The sequence below is a fragment of the Sciurus vulgaris genome (genome assembly GCF_902686455.1).
Source record: "Sciurus vulgaris genome assembly, chromosome: 12".
Classification (NCBI taxonomy): domain Eukaryota; kingdom Metazoa; phylum Chordata; class Mammalia; order Rodentia; family Sciuridae; genus Sciurus; species Sciurus vulgaris.
The window spans coordinates 65013154-65033664 of record NC_136473.1 but is presented as its reverse complement, the minus strand read 5'-3'; the positions used below and the strand labels follow the sequence as shown (position 1 = coordinate 65033664).

The 20511-nt window shown below is 41.7% G+C and overlaps 1 protein-coding gene across 3 annotated transcripts in view; it reads right to left on the bottom strand.

Moving 5' to 3' along the window:
• SLC30A10 (solute carrier family 30 member 10) overlaps positions 1-20511 on the bottom strand; it is a 48173-nt gene that overhangs the window by 14110 nt on the left and 13552 nt on the right. The window contains exons 1-2 of one of the 3 annotated variants that reach the window (XM_079107829.1): positions 2422-4261; positions 1702-1779 (exon numbers count right to left, since the gene is read on the bottom strand). In XM_079107829.1, coding sequence (XP_078963955.1) covers positions 1702-1779; positions 2422-3058 — 715 coding nt within the window. In that variant the 5' untranslated portion in view covers positions 3059-4261. Of the gene's footprint in view, positions 1-1701; positions 1818-2421; positions 4262-20511 lie in introns of those variants that run through there. The other 2 variants (XM_079107831.1, XM_079107830.1) reach the window with 2 other exon arrangements.

The following is a 20511-nucleotide window of genomic DNA, read 5'->3' as shown; positions in this document are numbered from 1 at the left end:
AGCACTCAATAAATACATTAGCTCCTTTCCTAGTAAAAGCCTAAGCACTTTACATGTTACCTCACAGCAAGCCCATGAGGTGGGTTCTGTTATTATCCTTATTTTAAAGATAAGGGAACTGGAGACCTAGGGCATATAATAACTTGGGAACCAAACCCAGGCAGCTTGAAGCCAAATCCTCTGCATTCTTCACTTTCTCAGAAGCCAGAGGGATGGTTTTCTTAGTGCCTGTGGACCACAGGCTCAGTCAGGAACAGGAAGGTATTTTACTGTGGACATTTTTCTACCCAGGAGCCCCAATAGCTGGGGACTAAACACTATCAAGATGATGCATGTTTCCTAACAAGGTCACAATGTCAACTGAGGTCTACTTTTCATTCTTTGTTACTTCCTTCCCTCTATCTATTCTTTCTCAACTTTGTAACATAATAATGAGGATAATCAACAAACAGAATATGCTTTGAAAAGCTAAAGTGCTACAATAGTGACCTGAACCTTAAAAACCTACCATATACTTTTAAACTGAGCCTTTAAAAAGAAAGATAAATGGAAGGATAATGATTTTTCATTACAGATTCTTTCCAAAAAGATCTGCCACCAAGATCTTTAAAGGAGAAAATTCCCCTGTTGCATTTAATATTTTTTTTATTAATTACTTTAGGAACTTTTAGGAGCTCCTGTGTTGTTTCTGGATTTTCTCTGTAGCTCCATTCTGAGAATCACTTTATAAATCAGATATGAGACTGTCAATAAAGAAGGTATCTCCTGGATTATTAGTTTTTCATTATATTGTTTCCACTTAAGCCCCACAACAGGTTTCCCCCAAACCACATAAAAGTAAAGAATTCCTTAATCCTTGTTGAAATTCTCAAAGTTTAGGGATTAACCACTGCAGCAACCCTCTAAAATAAAATCTGGGCCCAATAAATTGGAAAGGAAATACATTGGATACGATAGTGTCCAGTGACAAAGAGACCTCAGAATTCAAATGGTTGACCTTAACCCAGTGCTGCTGACCTTGAACATGTGGTTAGAAGCCATCCACAGGCTTCACCAGAACCGTCACCATGGGCCAGAAATGGAGGTTTTGTGAACCGATAATCCCTCGGCAAAAGCAGTTTTCTGGCAGAAATGACAGGCCACAGAGTCATTCAGCAAGACTACACAGGGCATAACCTTGGCTAGCGGCCCACCTACTCTTTTCTTATCTTTATCAAAATTCATATTCAATTAAAATAGGCTGCTTTAGGTCTGCAGGCATAGCTCAGAGGGAAAGTGTGTTTTGCATGCATAAGCCCCTGAGTTCAAGCCCTAATGCCACACACACACACACACACACACACACACACACACACACACAGCCTTTAATAAATAAATAAAATTGGCTGCATTGTATATTAGCAATATCTGCCAACGGACAAAAACAAGTAAAGCGATAACAAGGCATTGATTTGTGGAGCTTGGGAGCAGGCAGCATTATCATGGGTTCAACCAAAGCAAAGATAAATCATTAGCAACTAATTTCTACTTCAGAATCAATGCAGTGATTAAGCAAGAGACTAGGGTCATAGTCTGTGCAGGTAACTGGCCTACTTTCAAACACACTATTGCCTTATTCAAAGTCAAGCACAAATGAAGAGCACAGCACAGTCCACATGTACCAATAAAAAGGATTTCAAATTGGTTCAAAGTCAATCCTACCTCTGATATTCAGGGCTTCGGACTTTTTCTCCTTTTTCATAGTCTCTTCAGGCTCATTCTGGGTGTTCAGAGAATCACCTGCATTCAAAGAAGAAACCTTGTGTTGTGTATAAGTTCTACAAACAAAAAGAACCAATGGACTCAAAATAAAGTTGTGTTATTTTACATTCCTACCAGCATATGGGAGCCCCTACCTCTGCACACACATAGCCCAGAGCAGTACATTTTGGCTCTGAAAGATCTACCTTTGGACTTCATTCCCACTTCCTTTCATGTTAAAACAAAAAAGGGGGCAAGTGAGAGCCCACCCCCACTCCCCAAAACCCTTCACACCCAAGGGACAGAAAATGGGCAAAGGGGGAGGAAAAAACAAAGTTCAGACACAACCAGTGAAGGGGACGAGGGACGGAGAGAGCAATCTGTTGCCCAATAATAAGAACGGATATCCAAGAAAATCAATATTTCCACACAGAGAAGGCAAAGAAGGAAAAATAGGCTAAGTCCCTAAAGATTCAGCAGGGGAAAAAAGAGAGAGAAAATAAAATACTGGGAAATGTTAAGTTGGATAAGATAAATAAAGAGGACTACACAAAGATTTAAAAAAAAAAAATCAGGGGTAAAAAAAAAAAAGGGCGTGGGACGAGGAGCCTGGAGGAAGAGGGAGGAGGAAAGAGGAAGGAGGGGAGGGCAAATGGTCCAAAGGATGCAACCGAAAGGCACCTGCTACGTTTGAGAATACGGTCGCCCCCTTCTGCTTTCTTTCGACCGAAGCCCCCCGGAGGGTCACAGCTGAGTCCAAGCCAGGGGCTGTGGGGGTCGCAGCATGCTGCTGGCCCTCGGCGCCCTGGGGTCCTCCAAAAGCGCCGGAACCCTCGCCCTGAGCCTGCTCCTGCCGCTGCTGCAGGCGGCGACGGCGGCCCCGGCCGCAGCAGGTGAACCAGGCGGCGCAGTCCTGGAAGATGAGCAGCCCCACCACGTTGACCGCCAGCCCCAGGGCGCCGACGATGAGCACCAGCTCGGGGTCATCGATGCGCTCAGGCCGGGCCAGGCGCAGCACGGCCTCCACGAAGATGGTGAAGCAGAGCGCGGTGAGGAAGACGGCGTTGCTCAGCGCGCCCACCACCTCGGCGCGCGCGTAGCCGTAGGTGGCCCGGAAGCCCCGGGTGGGGCGCCGGGCGATGTAGCCCGAGGCCAGGCCCACGCACAGCGAGATCAGGTCGGAGAGCATGTTGAAGGAGTCCGAGAGCAGCGCGATGGAGTTGCCCAGGTAGCCCGAGACCAGCTCGGCCACGAAGAAGACGACGGTGAGCACGAGCATGAAGAGCAGGCGGCACGTCTTGCCCGAGTAGCGGCCCATCTTTGCAGCCAAGCCCGCCGAGCCCGAGCCAGGGCAGCCCCTGCCGCCGCAACAGGTGGGGGCGCGGCGCGGCCGCCCGGACTCCGCTGAGGCCTGGTACCCGCCTCCCGGGTGCCAGGCCCGCCCTGCCCTGACGCTTTTTATAAGGCAGAGGCCGAGCGCTCCGGTCCCCGCACGTCCAGAGTCTAAAGGAGTGGCAGCGGCGGCGGTATCTGAAGAGCCTTACGCCTCCTCCCGTGGCCCCTGCCCTCTCCTCCCTCGCGGCCTGGGCCTGACTTGGCCGGTTGCCACCGGCCAATGTGTCTCTTTCTGGGACAGAACCGTGCAGAGAGGGGAGCTGCGGAGAGGAGGGGGTTGTGTCCGGATGTCAATCTTCACAGACCGCTCCTCCCCCTGCAGAGGTGGGATTCACCCAACGACCTGCTTCTCCAGGCCCTCCCGCCAATATTCTGCTGAGTCTTGATGATAAGGACCTTGACGGCTGTGGGTGTGTTCACTGTGGTGGATGTGGGCACTTCTGCCTACGTGCCCAGTCGCTGGTTGCACTACAGATTCCATATTAACCAGTAGTAAGGCCGAAGAGCACTATCTTGGGCCAACCCTGCCCTTAAGGGCGCTTCCTGCTTTCCATATTGTTAAATGTGAGCTCATCCTTCACTCAGTCCCCATTCCCACCCCCATCCCATTATCACCCGTGGAAAAGCTATTTTATCCTCTCCTCTCCTCAAAGCCTTCATAAGGGCATCAGGATCCCTTTCCTACTCTCTCATGGCGTGGCATCCTCCAGGTTCCCTTTGGGAATCTTCACTTTCTCTCCCCTGCAGGGGAACCAAAGGTTCTCCTCAGGAGAGCTCTGTCACAGCTCTGTAATATGGCACTCCCCCTCAGCACTCAAAGACTGGTCTACTCTATGGTAGCACAAGTCCAGTGGCCACCAAAGGAACCAAGGCTGGCTGCCTCTGTGCTTGCCCAGTGAAGAGGATACTGGACTCACCCCATGCGTCCCTGACAACATGACCTGATACTCTCAGTTCAATCCCCTGATCTACATGGTTTCTTCCAAATAAAGATTCTCTGGTTAGCAACAGGCCCTGTTTCAAATAAAAGTCATCCCAACTGGAACCATTTCTAGGACTCTGGGACAGAGACTGAGGAACAAATCCTTGAAGAAGGGTGTTTGCTATTGGTCAGTTCAGAGAGTGAATGGGGAGCCCTGCAGGAATTTTGTTTGTTTATTATTTGTTTTACACTCTTATCTCATTTTAAAAAGGATCCACAGGTGAAGTCTGGTCATCTCTGTTCTCCCTCACCTCCCCCATTCACAGCCCCTGACTTTTAATCATTCCTGAAAACACAGACACACATTCACACACACAGAGGCATCTGGTTTTGGCCTGGAAATCAATAAAAATTTCTTACTCAAAAAAAAAAAAGCTGCAAACCCAGAGGATCACCTGAATGGAACTAAAACTTCAAGACCATCCTTGTACAGAGGGAGAAACCGACTCAAAAAAAAAAAAAAAAAAAAAAAGCCCAGAATCCATTAGCAGAATAGTCTAACTTCCAACCCTATTCATTGTCTTAGTTTTATAAAGCATAATCCTGTCTTTTAATGATCTCCGACAATGAAGGTGCCTGACAATGGAGCTAAAGAAATCTTGATATGAGGGTCCTACTTTATACGAGATGAGCCTCCAAACTTGGGGAGCTTAATAAACTGTCCCTTTCCACCTCCAGTAAAATATCCCATGCAGAACTTGAGGAAACTGATCTTTTTTTCAGGGGGAGGAGTACTGTGGATTGAACTCAGGGGCAGTCAACCACTGAGCCACATCCCCAGCTCTATTTTATATTTTATTTAGAAACAGGGTCTCACTGAGTTGCTTAGCACCTTGCTGTTGCTGAGGCTGACTTTGAACTTGTGATCCTCCTGCCTCAACCTCCCAAGTTACTGGGATTACAGGTGTGCACCATTGCGCCCAACTGGAAGTTGTTCATTTTAATTATGCTCTAAAAATTAACATAAAATAATGAATAATGTAGAAGAAGTAAAAATTTTGACTGATGAAAGTTTTGATGCTGAGTAGTCTTGGACAAGTTCCTTAGTAATTCTGGCCCACTTTTTCATTACTATAAAATGGGAATAATAATATAGTGAGGGTTAAATTAGTTAATATATAAAGAAAGCTTTTAACAGTGCCTAGTACATAGTAAGCGCTCAATAAATGTTAACTAATGTTACCATTAGTGTTCGTGTTAGCACTAAGCATGTGTGTAATAGAATGAACAACAGTGACACACTCTAAAACACAAGAGAGAGCTGAGTACCGCACCCTTCCCAGTTTCTGGTTTACACTGTCTTTAAACTGTGGAATTGCTAAAATATTTAACAGAACAGCAGTCAAAACAGTCCAAAAAGGAGTGACACCTTCCCTAACTCATCTGACAGAGCCGAAGTAGCCCTTACTAATTGCATTTCTTTGTCATTCACAACTGAAGGGAAAACCTGAAGTCAGCAAAAATGTATCAGTCTTGCCTATTGCCTAGTCATTCCCTTGGCTGTAGGTAGATGACAAGAAAGTGTCACTGCCCCAGGAGTGCAGTCAGTGGAACTAGAAAGCCAGAGCCAGGGTCTGATGCCCCGGTCCAAGACCCAGTTCCTGATCTTGAGAAAGGACTAGTGTTCCCAGATACTGTCAACAAAATGCACTACAGTAAAATGTTTTCACTTACGTGTGTGTGTGTGCGTGTGTGTGTGTGTACAATATAATTAATTAACAGAAATTGAGACTGCACTTACACTAATTTATGAGGCTTCGGCAGCTTTTGTTTATTGAACTCTTCCTTAGCCCAGCCCTGTGCTGAGCACTTTACAGACATTATCTCATTTCACTCTCACTCTAGCTCCCAGAAAATATTTTTATATTTGTTATTTAATATTTTGTTATGAACTATTCTACAGATGAATCACCTGAAGCCCAAAAATTCTAAGTAATTTGGCCAAAATTATACCATCTGCCCAGGTTGGGGGAACACTGCTGGCAGAGACAAAGCATGTACAATGGCCCTGTGGTAGGAAATACAATGAAGGAGCAGGAAAAAGGTCTGTGGAGCTGGATGACAGACATGAAATGGGGTCAGAGAGGCAGCAGGGCCAGATGTAAGGTGTTGGTGTCACTGAAAGTAATGAAAAACCTTCAAAATATTTTAAACAAAAGGCTGGCATAATTCAATTGTGGCTTAGATGTGAGGTGTCTCCCAAAGCTCATGTGTGAGACAATGCAAGATCGTTTAGAGATGAAATGGTTGGGTTATAAGAGGTTTAACCCTGGTAGAGATTAATTTGGTGGGGTGTGGCTGGAGGAGGCTGGTTCTTGGGGCCAAGCCCTTGGAGTTTATATTTTGTTCTCTCTCTGCTTCCTAGTACCATGTCCCAATTGCTTTCCTCCGCCATACCTTTCCGCAATGATACTCTGCTTTATTTCAGGCTCTGAAGAATAGAATCAGTCATCTGTGGACTGAGACCTCTGAAACCATGAGCCCCAAATAAATTTTTCCTCCTCTAATTGTTTTTGTCAGGTCTTTTTGGTCACAGTGACGAAAAAGCTGATGAAAACAGGATCGTTGTTCTTCACACACAGTAAAATATCTCTACTGTAAGTATACAACTGACGAGTTTGGACAAATGAGTGCAACTTCCTGAAAATTAAGATATGAATGTTCAGATCACCCCAGAGGGGTCTATCATGCCCTTTTCCAGTCACACTAATACACTCCCAACCTCAAGGACTTTTCCATCTCTCTCTATATATTGTTTTTGCTGATATCAAGTAAATAAAATATTATAGTATGTTAAAAAAGAATCACCCATCTATAAATGACAGATGTGAGATCATCAAACTCTAGAGCTTATAATTTTCATCTTCACCTTACACTAATTTGATCATTTTGGTGTTGTTTTCCCTAAACAAATGAAAGGATTTTTCAACTTTGCTTTTTGTTGAAGGAAAATTTGATGCAACACAATTAATAAATTCAGAGATTATGACATTGAAAGTTTTGATGCTGGGTAGTCTCGGATTTTCTATACTAGCATTCAATCCAGAAATTAACAAACCCTTATTTATTTTTTTTTAGTAATTGAAAAAGCAACTTTTTTGCTTTCATTTTTGGAGGGTTCTAGTACCAAGAGCTGCTGTTCCATTCAGGAAAGAAAATGGACATCTTTTCCAAAGCACCAAATTCTTACTCAGAAAAAGAGGAAGTTCTTTCCCTATAGCAACAGGCTCCAGATTTTAAATACATTATGAAAGGATGAACAGTTCTCCAAATATACAGAGCACAAATGCAATGACTTTGCAAAAGGCAATCCCTTCTCTGGGTGGTTGAGGAATCTTGTGTACAAAGTCAGCTCTTCCTTGGTGAAATTTTATGGGTCTGTATTGTAACACTTTGTACAAAGATACTTATCGTATTCCAAAAGTATTCATTTGACCCTCAGTTTTCCAGAATACATTAATTTAGAAGACTTGACACGCTCTTTTATTCTTGCTTTTATTTTTTAATGATAGAGGGATGAAATATGAAAAATATGAACACGAGAGTGGTCAACACCACTTTCAATGGGCTGTTGGTAAGGGGAAATATAGCACTGTAGTTACAGCCCACTACAGCCTAACTACAGAAGGAGAAGCCAGAAATAAATTCAGAGCTGCACTGGTCAGTTTGCCAAGTGTCATTACTTAAAGCCTCCGAGGGTTTCTCCAGATGCCACTTCTTGCAACTGAAGATGCTCTTAGTACTAACCCAAGAAGTGGGAAGAACACAAGCCCTACCATAACATCAAATAATGCAACTTGCTTATTGAGGAAATATCAGACTCTGGGTAATTTTAATTTTGCACTCACTTTCTGAAAACTTGAAAGGTGCTGTAGCATAGCAGTTAATAATGTGAGCTTCCTTGTGTTTCGCTTGATGGAATAAACTAGACACAGAAAGACAAGTACTACATGATCTCACTCATATGCGGAATCTAGAAAAGCTGATTTCATGGAAGTCGAGGTGGCTAGCAGAGTGTAGGGAGAAGGGGAGGGAGGGATGGGAGAAGGTTGGTCAATGGGTACTAAATTACAGTTAAATAGAAGCAAGAAGTTCTGGTGCTCTATGGTTCAGTGGGGTGACTGAAAAACAACAATGTACATTTCAAAAAGCTCGAAGAAAAAATGTTTAAACTTTTTGCCAGGGCTGGGGACATAGTTCCATTTGTAGAGTACTTGCCGGGCAAACCCAAGGTGCTGGGTTCAATCCCCAGCATTGCAAAAAAAAAAAAAAAAAAAAACCCAGAAATTTTTTACCATAAAGAAATGATAAATACTATTCAGCCATAAAGAAGAATAATATTATGGCTTGCAAATAAATGGATGGAATTGAAGAATATCATGCTAAGTGAAATAAGCCAAGCCCAAGAAACCAAAGTGGAGAATGATATATAATGGGGGGGGGGGAGTGAGAGAAGAATGGGGGAACTTTAGATTATGTAGAAGGAAATGAGAGGGAGGGGGTATGAAAAATGGTGGAAAGAGACAGACATCACTACCCTATGTACATGTATGATTACACGAATGGTATGAATCTACATCATGTACAACGTAGAAATGAAATGATGTACTCCATTTGTGTACAATGAATCACAATGCAGTCTGTAAAAAATTAAAAGATAAATAAAAAAAAGAAATGATAAACACGTGAGGACATATTTTAACCTGATTTAAACATTCTGCAATGGTACATGTATTAAAACATCACGAATATGTATAATTTTATGTTTTTATGTATTAGTTAAATTTAATTTTAAAAATAAATAATTTGAGCTTTGGAGTCAGGCAAATTTGAAACTAAATACTGCTTATTTGGAACTAAATGCTGCTTATTTGCTACTTCTCACATGACCTGGGGCCACTTCCTTACATATTCTCTTTCCTCACCTGAGCCATGAGGTTAATAGTATCTAGCTCGTGGGCTTGTCCTGAGACTTAAGTGAGGATATGCATGTCAGTCCCTTAGTGGAGTTCAGGGGTCATGAGAAAGACTCAGTGTTCACAAAAAGCAACCACTCCTTTGGGTTTTGCAGTCAAGTTCAGGGAGGAGTTGAATATTTCCCTTCACCAAAGTATTCACATATGGGTTACTTTTAGAGAAAATTCAAGGAATTTTTTTATAACTTCATTTAAAGAGCAATGGAATCTATGCAAACACAAGATAAAATGTTTTTAAGTTCCTGCAACTGGAGAAAGTATAGTTGGAATGACAATACTTCCACATACACAAAATAGCAGGATCCAAGGTACTGACTACTGAGTGACATAAAAGAATGACATCATAGCTAGGCATGGTGGTGCACCCTATAATCCTAGCAAACTTGGAAGGCTGAGGCAGGAGGGTCACAAATTTGAAGCCATTCATGGCAATTTAGGGAGAACTCTTCTCAAAATAAAAATATTTTAGAAGGGCTGGGGATGTTCCTCAGTGGGAGAGTACCCCAAGGTTAAATCCCCAGTACTGAAAAAAAAATGACATCAATTTTTATATCACCTGGGGTGATGCAATTTTCCCCACAAAGTATTTCAGGAGAGATTCTTGACTTGAAGTGATCATGTTTTTTTCATATGGAGGCACTAGATGTGAAAAAAGAGAAAAGGTAAGCAGTAGTCACCATTCACTGCTTTGAGTGGGTTGTTGGTAGAGAGACACTTCCTTTAGCAGTCAGATGCACTGAGAGCAAAGAGGCCAGGTGGTCTGGGATCTGCTGGTGGTTATGAACACTGCAGCTCTGGTCCGTGAATCTCTTTCCTTCTCCAGGTCACAAGGACAGCCCCAGAGACCCATTTGTGGGGAATTCCCATGCTGAGGCTTGTTGAAAACATGAACATAAAAGGAGATATGGACATCTGGAGGGATGGGGTAAAGGGTTAGAGGCAGAGCTCAAAACTTCTTAAAGTTTACCAATACTGCCTGATATCATTTGGGGTCTGATTCCTCCTGAGAGAGATGAACGGAGGTGGTGGTGGGGGAATCCATTTTTGGACTGTTTTCAATTCAAAGGGAAACAAAAAGATTTAAAATTAGCAAAAATAATGGAGAAAAACTTTTTTTTTTTTTTTTTTTTTTTGTACCAGGGATTGAACCTAGGGGCACTTAGCCACTGAGCCACATCCCCATCCTTTTTATTTTTTATTTTGAGATAGGGTCTCACTAAGTTGTTTGTTAGTGAGACCCTTGCAACTTGTTAGTGAGAACTTGCAATTCTCCTGCCTCAACTTCCCAAGCATCTGGGGTTACAGCATGTGCCACCACATCCAACCTCACCCTTGATCTTGTCTATTTTATAACTTACAAAAAGGCTTTACATATATTGCTTGAGATCATCACAATCTCATGCAAACACCAGCTTCCTTCACTGCTAGAGTCGCCTTAAATTTTATTTATTTATTTATTTATTTATTTAGGGGTAGCAGGGATTGAACTCAGGGGCACTCAACCACTGAGCCACATCCCTAGCCCTATTTTGTATTTTATTTAGAGACAGAGTCTCACTGAGTTACTTAGGGCCTCACTAAGTTGCTGAGTCTGGTTTTGAACTTGAGATCCTCTCCTGCCTCAACCTCCCAAGCCGCTGGGGTGTGCGCCACTGTGCCTAACTTCACCTTAAATTTTAGACTTCATGAAAATGAGAAAGACCATTTGCCCAAGAGATTGAGAGTGATTTTGTGTTAAAACCCAATTAACAAATACTTTTACCTTTATCTGCAAATGTGCTGGTTAAATATTCAGAAGAATATGGTGCAAAGACACAGGTTTTGGTGCCATGAAGATCTAGAATCCAGTCCTGACTGTCAGCTATAAACAAGGGGGCAAGTCAACTTCTCAGAGCCTCTGTGTTCCCATTTATAATCTGGAGAAGATAGGAGTATTGCTCTCTCCCAGAGTGATTGTGAGAATCAAATGAAGCAGCACATGGGAAGGATCTTGCACAATGCTTCTGGACAGGTAATCTGCAAGTGTCTCCTTCCATTAAGTTCTGGCAGTCATCATTTGAATTATCATTGACTTCTAGCAAGTAGCCTAAGTTAACATCGTGGAATCTCCTTCACAGTTATTTAGAGCATCCAATTTCTCCTAAAATCATCTGCTTTGCACTGATCCAAAAATCTAATTAGCTTAACTAGCTAAAAACTAATTAGAAATGGATTGACAAATTGTTTTACAAATATAAAAATATTTAAAACAATTTCTTTTACAAATCTAAAAATCAAAATGCAAATCTCTCACTTGTCATTGCCATCTTTCTTCTGCATACCAATTTTTTGCCTGTCAGTCATGCACCAGAATAAAGAGAATTGGGGTATCTGTACTGGAAGACATAGCCTCACTATTGTAGCAAATTGAGAGATGATGCTGAATATTGAAATGAGGTCTAGAGAAGGACTAAGATTCTTGACCACTAACATGAAGTTGTTGTACAACTTGGATCAGCCACCAAATTTCTGAGCCTTAGTTTCTCAATCTAAAATATGCAAATAAGAACCTCATACCACCCAGTATCTATGGTTATTTTGAACATCAAATAAAATAGTGAAAGTACAAAAAATAGACAAATAAAAGACCTTACTATGCTATAATTATAAGACTATGGACCCATAATCTACACATGTTCCAGAAAGCAAGCAAAGTATTTATAATCATCAGTAGTTTAAATGGATCAACTAAGATTTTAGATTTCCTGGAACCCATCCCTTCTCACTTCTAGGAAAGTATTCTGTCCCCTTGGACAAGAGAAAGTACTACAGTTTTGATATGTCCTCCAAAAGTCCATGTGTTTAATAAAGGCTTGGTCCCCAGTCTGTGGTGTTATTGGGAGGTGGTGGAATTTTTAAGAGGTGGACCCTAGTGGAAGGAATTTTGGTCATCAAGGACAGGCCCTTGGAAGAAATATTGGGACTCTGGCCCCTTCCTGTTTCTTTGTTTGCTTTCTGGCTTCCATGAGATGAACTGTCCTCCTCAGCCATACAACTCTGCCATGATGCTGCCGTAAGCTCAAAACAGTAGGGTCAAGTGATCATGCACTGAATCTTTGAGTCCAAATAACCTTTCCTCTTTATAAGTTGATTCTCTCAGATACTTTGTCACAGTGACAGAAAACTGACTAACACATTATGAACGTGTAATTTAAGATGAGCTAATCATATTTCCTCATTCTCTGGTCACAATACTTGGTTCAAGAGATAGACACTTGAGCCAAGACAGGCCAGAGTTTTTTCATTGAAATTTTCAAAAGGGATCTGGGACAGGGATAAGACTCCATTTTCTCCTCTGATCACTAAGATGAGAGGCTGTAACCTGGAGTCTCTGATAATCAGTAGTTTCCCATGCTTCCTTCCCAAAACCCTTAAATCTGTAGTAGGAGAGGAAACAGAAAGAGACAGTCAGTGAAAGAAAATTTCTAATGGAATTCAAGTCTCTGGTCCCAACTTGGTTATATGAACCAATACATTTTCCCTTTTTGTTTAAACAAATACAAGTTGGCTTTTGTCACTTGCCACCAGACATTATTGGTCAATCATTGATTGAGAGCCCATGTTGATTATAAACTGCTAAGAATTTTTTTCTCGTTTTCCCATTTAAGACCCATGAGAAATATAAATTTAAACCTTAAAAACATTTCAATGACCAATTAAAAAGGAACTTTCCTTACTTTAATTCCTCCTCCTTGCTGGGGAGAATTATTCCTGCTTCATTTCTCTGCTCCCACCAGAGAAAAAAAAAAACTTGAAGAAGTCATCACAGTACTTTCTCACATTCTACTCTGTTCCCCACCCAATCCAATCCCACCTCCATCTCCAGCAAACCATTGAAAATGTCTCACCAAACACAAGGCATGGAACCACCATATGACCAGGCTGCATCACTCCTCGGTATTTATCTTAAAGAATTAAAAGTCATCACACTACAATGATACATGCATCCCTACTTTTATAGCAGCACAATTTACATGGGTTTCTATTGGCTTAATTCAGAGTATCTATGTTCTTGTGAAGTGCCTGATGCTATCTTCTACTCTAATAGCTAAGCATAGTGATGGGTACTTTATACAATGGCGAATGCTTTAAGGTCCCTGTTCTATGTTGCCATGATTTTGGTGTTGCTGAATTCTTTGATTAGAAATTTCAGAGCCCTCCAAGTTATTTTAGGATAGCTCCTTGGTTTATTACCATTTATGACTCAAGTTTTATATTGATTGTTTCTTTTCCAAACCACATTTTGATGTTCTTCTCATTGCCTCAATAAGTTTGAAGAAAAGAGTGAATATTTATTTAGGTCAGATAAATCTCGTAAATTGGTGTTACCCCAATACTGACTGACTCACAAACCATGGAAGGATAGATATCCATTAACAGAAGAATGGATAAAGAAAATGTAGTATATATACACAACGGAGTTTTATTCTGTCAAAAAGAAGAATGAAATTATGTCATTTGTGGGGAAATGAATGGAACTTGAGACCATTATCTTAAGCAAAATAAGCCAAACTCAGAAAATCAAGGGTCATATACTTTCTCTCATATGTGGAAGCTAGACAGGAAAAAGGAAAAGAAAGGTGGCAGGGGAGGAGGGGTCTCATGAAAATCAAAGGGAGATTAGTAGAGCAGAGGAAAGGGATCATGGGAGCGAAAGGGGGAATACTGGGGAATGATATTGGCCAATTTGTATTGTTAAATCGTGTGCATATGTGAACATGTAACAATGAATTGCACCATTATGTACAGCTATAATGCACCAATGGAAATATGGGAAAAAATAAATAAAAAAATAAAAATATTGCTATGTCAAAAAAAGGAAAGAAAGAAAGAAAGAAAGAAAGAAAGAAAGAAAGAAAGAAAGAAAGAAAGAAAGAAAGAAAGAAAGAAAAGAAAAGAAAAGGCCTTGCCAATGTCACGTGGCCTTCTCATTCCCAAATCCCTTGGTTTTCTGTCCTCGTCTGGCTGGAATTCCCAGTGATATTTGTTACTGAAGACTATGCTCTCCTTCTTGAAATGCTCCCCTCATTTGGTTTTTGAATGGTGCACTCTCCTGGCTCCCCTTATATCCCACCAACAGTCCCCTGTCCCCTGCTCAATCTTTAAATGTTGGGCATGCCAGGACACCTTCCAAAGCCCACTGCTCTCTATCGATGCTCATTCCTTCGGTAATCTCACTCAGTCCTGAGGCTTTAGATTTATATTCTGTTGAAACTGTAAATATATATCCCCAATCTGGGCTTTGTCAAACTCCCATGACTACTGGGCATCTCCACCTGGGTATGCAGTAGGCATTACAAACATATCTCCTCATCTTCTCCATTATATAATGACACCAGCATCCATCCAGCTGACCAGGCTGAAAGCCAGAGATCTTCTGGAATCCCTCAGCCCAAACCACCACTGAGTCCAGTTTGCCCTGCTTTTGAAGTATAGCCCAATTCCTCACTCACCTTCATCTCGTGGCCACAACTGTATTCCATCACCTCTCAAAAGAACCTCCTCCCAATCTTTCATCCATTACCTTCTCCAACAAGAAACCAGAGTGCTCATTTTAAAAATGGTCATGCAACTTCTCTGCTTAAAAATCCTCTCCTAGTACTTCAAATAAAACCCAAACCCCTTGCCCTGATATACACAAATGATAGTTGCCTAACCCTGTACCACTGTCACTTTTCTTTCCATAACTGACCCCTGATTCTTAGTTTAATACATTGCTGAGCACTTTCTTCACTTGTTTTTTTGTTAACTGCAGGCTACGATTTCTGTCTTCTCTTGCAGCTAGCTATGGCCATATGACGGTTTGGGCCTAGAAGCTGAATGGAAATGTCATGTGGAATTTTCAAGAACTTTCTTAGATGGAAAAGTCATTCCTACCTTTGCCAGTTTCTCCATCCTGCTGCCTGGAATATGAATGTGATGGCTGGAGACCTAACAGGTACCATCCATTGACCATGAGGATAGGGGCCTCTCCCTAGGGAAGGCAAAACAATTTGCAGTGGTTGTTGGCAGGGAGAGCCTGGATTCCTGATTATCTTGAAGCTATAAACCAGCAAGGAAAGCCTTATTTCTCACATCAAAGAGAAATAAATTGTTTAAGCTGCTGTTATTGGTGGGGATTAGTCATAGGCAGATGAAATGAAGCCTGACTCAACTGATCCACAAGTGACAAGTGCCTCTGCACCCTCATACCCCTCACCTACCCCTGGTTCACCCCCTGCCAGTCACATTGCTTTTCTTTCTGTTCCTTAGAATACCAAGTTCATTCCTTCACAGGTCCCTGCTTTTGCTGTTCCCTTAGCTTGAAAAGCTCTTCCCTGATTTCCATATGACCAGTTTCTTCTTATTACTCAGGTCTTGACTCAAGCTTCTCCTTGGAAGCCCTCTTGACCACTGAATCTGAATGCATATTCGATTATCAGAATTGCATCCCTCTATATGATATTTATAGTTCCTGGAACTGTGCTAGACACATAATTCAATATTTAGGGGTGAATGAAGGAAAAACTAAAAGAAGGAGTGAACCTGATATTCTGTCTCTTCACTGAGGACAGCAGACAAGGGGTATAGTTCATGTTGTTTTTAAATGACATTATGAAATGCAGAATAATGCTCAATACCATCACTTAACAAATAAGAACGTACACGTTTAAATTAAAATAAATTAGGCTGGCAGGTGTAGCTCAGTGGTAGAGCACTTACCTAGTATGTGCAAAGTCCTGAGTTTGATTCCCAGCAACACACACACACACACACGTGCGCACACATACACAAACACACACACTCATACCCTGCTTATTTATACCCTCATTGTCTAGATAAATTCAATTCAACAACTATTAGTAGAATATCTGTAATGCATCAGGTACTGGGAAACACAAAAATAAATGTGAATACATGCACAGACCTTTTGAGGGGAAGATAAGGAACAGCTTGATCATTACTATGACAGTTAAGATATAATATGATTGAATGCCTTGGAATATGTACAATGTGTATGACCAGATCACGGACCACATCATGGAAGGGTATTGTGTGCCATGCTAAAGAGTTTGAAACTTTTTCTAAAGGCAAGGGGAAGTCACTAATTAGTTGTGATCACAGGGAAAGCATAATTGGGATGAAGCTGGCAGCAGCTGCATGTATTGACACAAACACGACCAAAGGAAAGTGGTAAAACAAAGGAAGCAGCTTTGCAACAGATGGACTAATGACTCCTTCTAGTGAAAATGGAGAGAAGAGACCAGATTGAAGGACATTGTGGAAGAGAATTTGCAATGCTTAGGGTCTACATGGATGGATCCAGAATTGAGATAGGTGGTGAGGAAAAAGGAAGACGTCCCCAGGTGCCTGGCCTGGGTGACTCAGAACATAGGACGGACAAAGAGGGGCAGACATCAGGAACAGCCCCGTGGTCATTCATTCACCAGGTAGTATCAAGTACTCACCTTATGCTATTGGGAATACTTGCAATGAGTGAGACAGACATGGGTGTCTGTCTTGAAGGGGCCCTAATACCTGACTACCCAACTAGGTGAGGGGTGTAATGATCAGAGACGAGAGGCATGACAGCACCACAGAAAGGTTTCTTAAGGGAAGCCTTACTCCCAACCCTAAGTTATGTTAGTTAGCTTTTTCATTGCTATGACAAAATATCTGAGAAAAACAATTTAAACAGAGTAATGGTTTATTTTGGCTCATGTTTTCAGGGGTTGTTCATGGTCACTTAGTCCTGTTGTTTTGGACCTGTGATGGTACAATACATCATGGTGGGAGTGCACAGTAGAAGAGGGCTATTCACCTCAGTCACCAGGAAGCAAAAAGAGGGAGAGGAAGGGGCCCAGGGCACATTCCCAATGACCTCACTTTCTCCCACTAGGTTCTACTCTTAAAAGTTCCACCAACCTTTAACCTATGGCCCTTTGAGGGACATGTAAGATCCAAACCATAATAGAAGGCCTACCTGAAGAAGTGTCATTTTAGACCTAAGCCTGAGGAGGAGGGGCACAGAACAGTGAGTGGGGTGGGGAGTGCTCAGAGAGGAGAGAATGGCAGGACCCAGTCCTGGAGTCAGGGTGGGTCGTAGGCAGGGGGAATGCAGCAGACTCACCAGGCCTGGAGAATGGACTGTGAGGGGTGGAATAGGAGAGGAGGCACCAGAGAAGCAAGATCGCACTACTCAGTCTCCTAAACCAGTTAAAGAGATGGGACTTTATCTTAAGAGACTAGCAAGCTACTGACAGATGGAGCAGCAGAGAGAAAGCCATTTTCAACCTTCACTGAAAATTTGTCATATTCTAGACACGGGACCAAGAGAAGGACAGAGCAGAGACCAAGACAGAGCAGGAAAGGACTCTTGCAGACCTTACATTCTAGAAGGGATGACAGGAAGTTTGAATAAAAGAATGGAAGAAGTTGTGAGGGAGGGGGAAGGAGGAGAGATGGGGAGGGAAGAAGGGAGGTAACAGGAAAGGAAATTATGTAAAACATAAACAAGCATTTTTAGCACACAGTTCTGGCTTGTGGGTGGCATGTCCCATTTTCAGAGGAGCACTGGCCAAATGAGTTATGATGTGCATGACATGACCACACGTGGCACCTCATGAGTGCCCTTCAGATACCTTCACATGTCTTTTCTGATGTCATCCTCAGAACAAATTGAAAGTTAAGTACACGCAATACACACATGTATTGAAACATCACATGGTATGCCATAAATATGTACAATTTCTATGTATGAATTAAAAATTAAATTATTTTTTTTAGTACTGAGGATCAAACCTAGAGGTGTTTTACCACTGAGTCAAATCATCAGTCCCTTTTATTTTATTTTTTTATTCTTCCTAAGTTGCCCAGACTGGCCTTAAACTTCAATCCCCCTACCTCAGCCTCCTGAGCAGCTGGGATTACAGGCATGTGCCACTGTGCCCAGTAATAATTAATGTCTTAAAAGGTAAGTATGACTGTCCTAATTTTAACTGAAAAAAAAAAAAATCCTGAGATTCAGAGACTTCAAAACTTGATGAAAGCTAGGGAGAACGAAATGGTACCACCAACTTCAGAGATGCGCATTGGTTTGGCTTTGAATATTGACTCTGCCAGCAACCCTGTCCCTTGGACTATGATAACAGCTTGTCATGCATAAAAGTCATCTCAAATGTTGGTCCTCTGCAGTTCATTGAAAACTGTCTCCTGATTACCTTGTTCTTTTTACCTGTGTGTGTTATTTCATTGTAGAGATGTGCATAGCTTATTTAGCAAGCCAGAGCCCACTGATGCACATTTAGTATTCTCTTTTATACTCTTGTGTTTTATCCCTTTTGTCATCATTCTTGTGATTATTTGTGCAATATGTTACAGTAAACATCCTCCAGAGTATACAGATGCTCACTTTTTGGAGTATACATTCCTGGACATATTGAGTCTGAGTGGGGGCACTTAAAATTTTATATAGCTATTGTCAAACTACCAACAAAAAATATTGCACAAATTTATATTCTTATCAAAAGCATATGAGATTATCTTCCTTTTCTGTTCCACTTATTTGCTGCTTGTGTATAAGAATGTAATTGATTTGTTTGCTTTAATCTTCTATCCTCCTACCTTACTAAATTCACTTATTTGCTCTTAAAAAGTAGTTTCAGAGATTTTTTGGCATTTTCCAGGAAGATAATCATATCATCTGCAAATAAAGACAATTTTAATTCTTCTTTTTATTAAAAAAAATATGGCAGCCAAATGCAGTGTTGCACACCAGTAATCCCAGGTATTTGGGAGGCCGAGGCAGGAGACTCACAAGTTCAAGGCCAGCCTGGGCAACTTAGAGATACCCTATCTCAGTCTGAGAACATAGAGCAATGGTAAAGTGCTTGCCTAGCATGCCCTTGGTTCAGTTCCCTTTACAGAGGAAAAGAGAGAGAGAGAGAGAGAGAGAGAGAGAGAGAGAGAGAGAGAGAGAGAGCCATTTCTATCAGGCTTTTGACATCACTAGACTGAATTTTTTAAAAACTTTTTTTGGCAGGGAGGGATGATTTTTGTTTAATGATTCTTTCTGATGAAGACCATTAATCTAAAATATTAACATCCTATTCTGTGGCCATGTTGTATCTGGCTCTTTATCATGACTCTGTGGGGCACATATATCCAAGTCAGTTAATGCTGTGCAAAGGGGAGAGGGAGGACTCAGTGCTAATAGGTATCTGGTGACTGCAGATTGGATCTACTATCTGAGACCTTCCCTACCAAATATGCTTCTTCGTTAGGGAGATGAGCAGACATCTGGCAGGTACTCTGCATGACTCCTGTTGGAGCCTCCAAGTTCAAAGTTTTTGTTGTGTTTAGGGGACCCTCTGTTTCCAACCTTCACATTTCCACAAGGGCACCTCCCTAGAAAAATCACTCTTGATCTCTTTTTTACCATTTCCTTGACTTTCCCAGAGCAGGATCACTTCTCTGAAAGGTAGTCTTGGGAGAAACAGTGGTGCATGCTCAGATTTCTGAGATTTCTTTTTCAAATTTACCTTCCCCCCGACCAAAACCCACTCTCCTGGTACATAACTGAAGCAGGTTTTGCCTTGGGGAGGGAAGTCTGAGACTGGGTGGATGACTAACTCTGGAATGAACCATGATAAAGCTCTTTGCCACTACATATCTAAGCCATATTCTCCTTTATCTGTAATGAAGTGAATATTTTATGTTCAACTGTAATCCACATTTTATCCATCAATTGCTTCCAAACCTACGAGAATAAGACAAAGGTGGTTATGAGCCCCCAAAGTCTAGCATATTGGTGAGTTCACAGGAACCTTGGGAAAGATAAAGATGAGTATCTAGAGTCCAAGAAACAAAACAAACAACAACAAAAAGCCCACATATTCAGCTTCTGTGAGACCATGGCAGGAGCTGTCAGGTTTAAACGGTCCACTAGGCAAGAGCCACACAGTTTTTTGACCTTGACAGGTCACAGTAGTTTACTGACTACAAAAGAATGACTATTTTAACAGGCCAGGTTTTAGTGGACACCTCAGTCTAGAAAAAGAAAGGGAGAGTAATTTCCTTTCAGAAACAATAGGCAGATGGAGCTAAAGGAAGAGAGAGCTTTTCTGAGGCTTGAAAGATGCAAAAAAGAAAAGGGAAAGTACACATATCTAAACACTCTGAAAAGTGGGATTAGATTAAACCAGATTAGGGACAGGGAACCAAGGAAATCTCTCATAGGCAGGGAAGTGAGATTTCTGATAGCAGATAGGGATTTGGAACGCTCTTCCCCTGCCACCAGAGAGAACCAGATCCAGGAAGCTACTTGTGAATACTGTCCAAAATAAACGTGACTGGGGCATGCAGCCGTTGTCCAATTCCTGTCCCATGACTGCACACCAC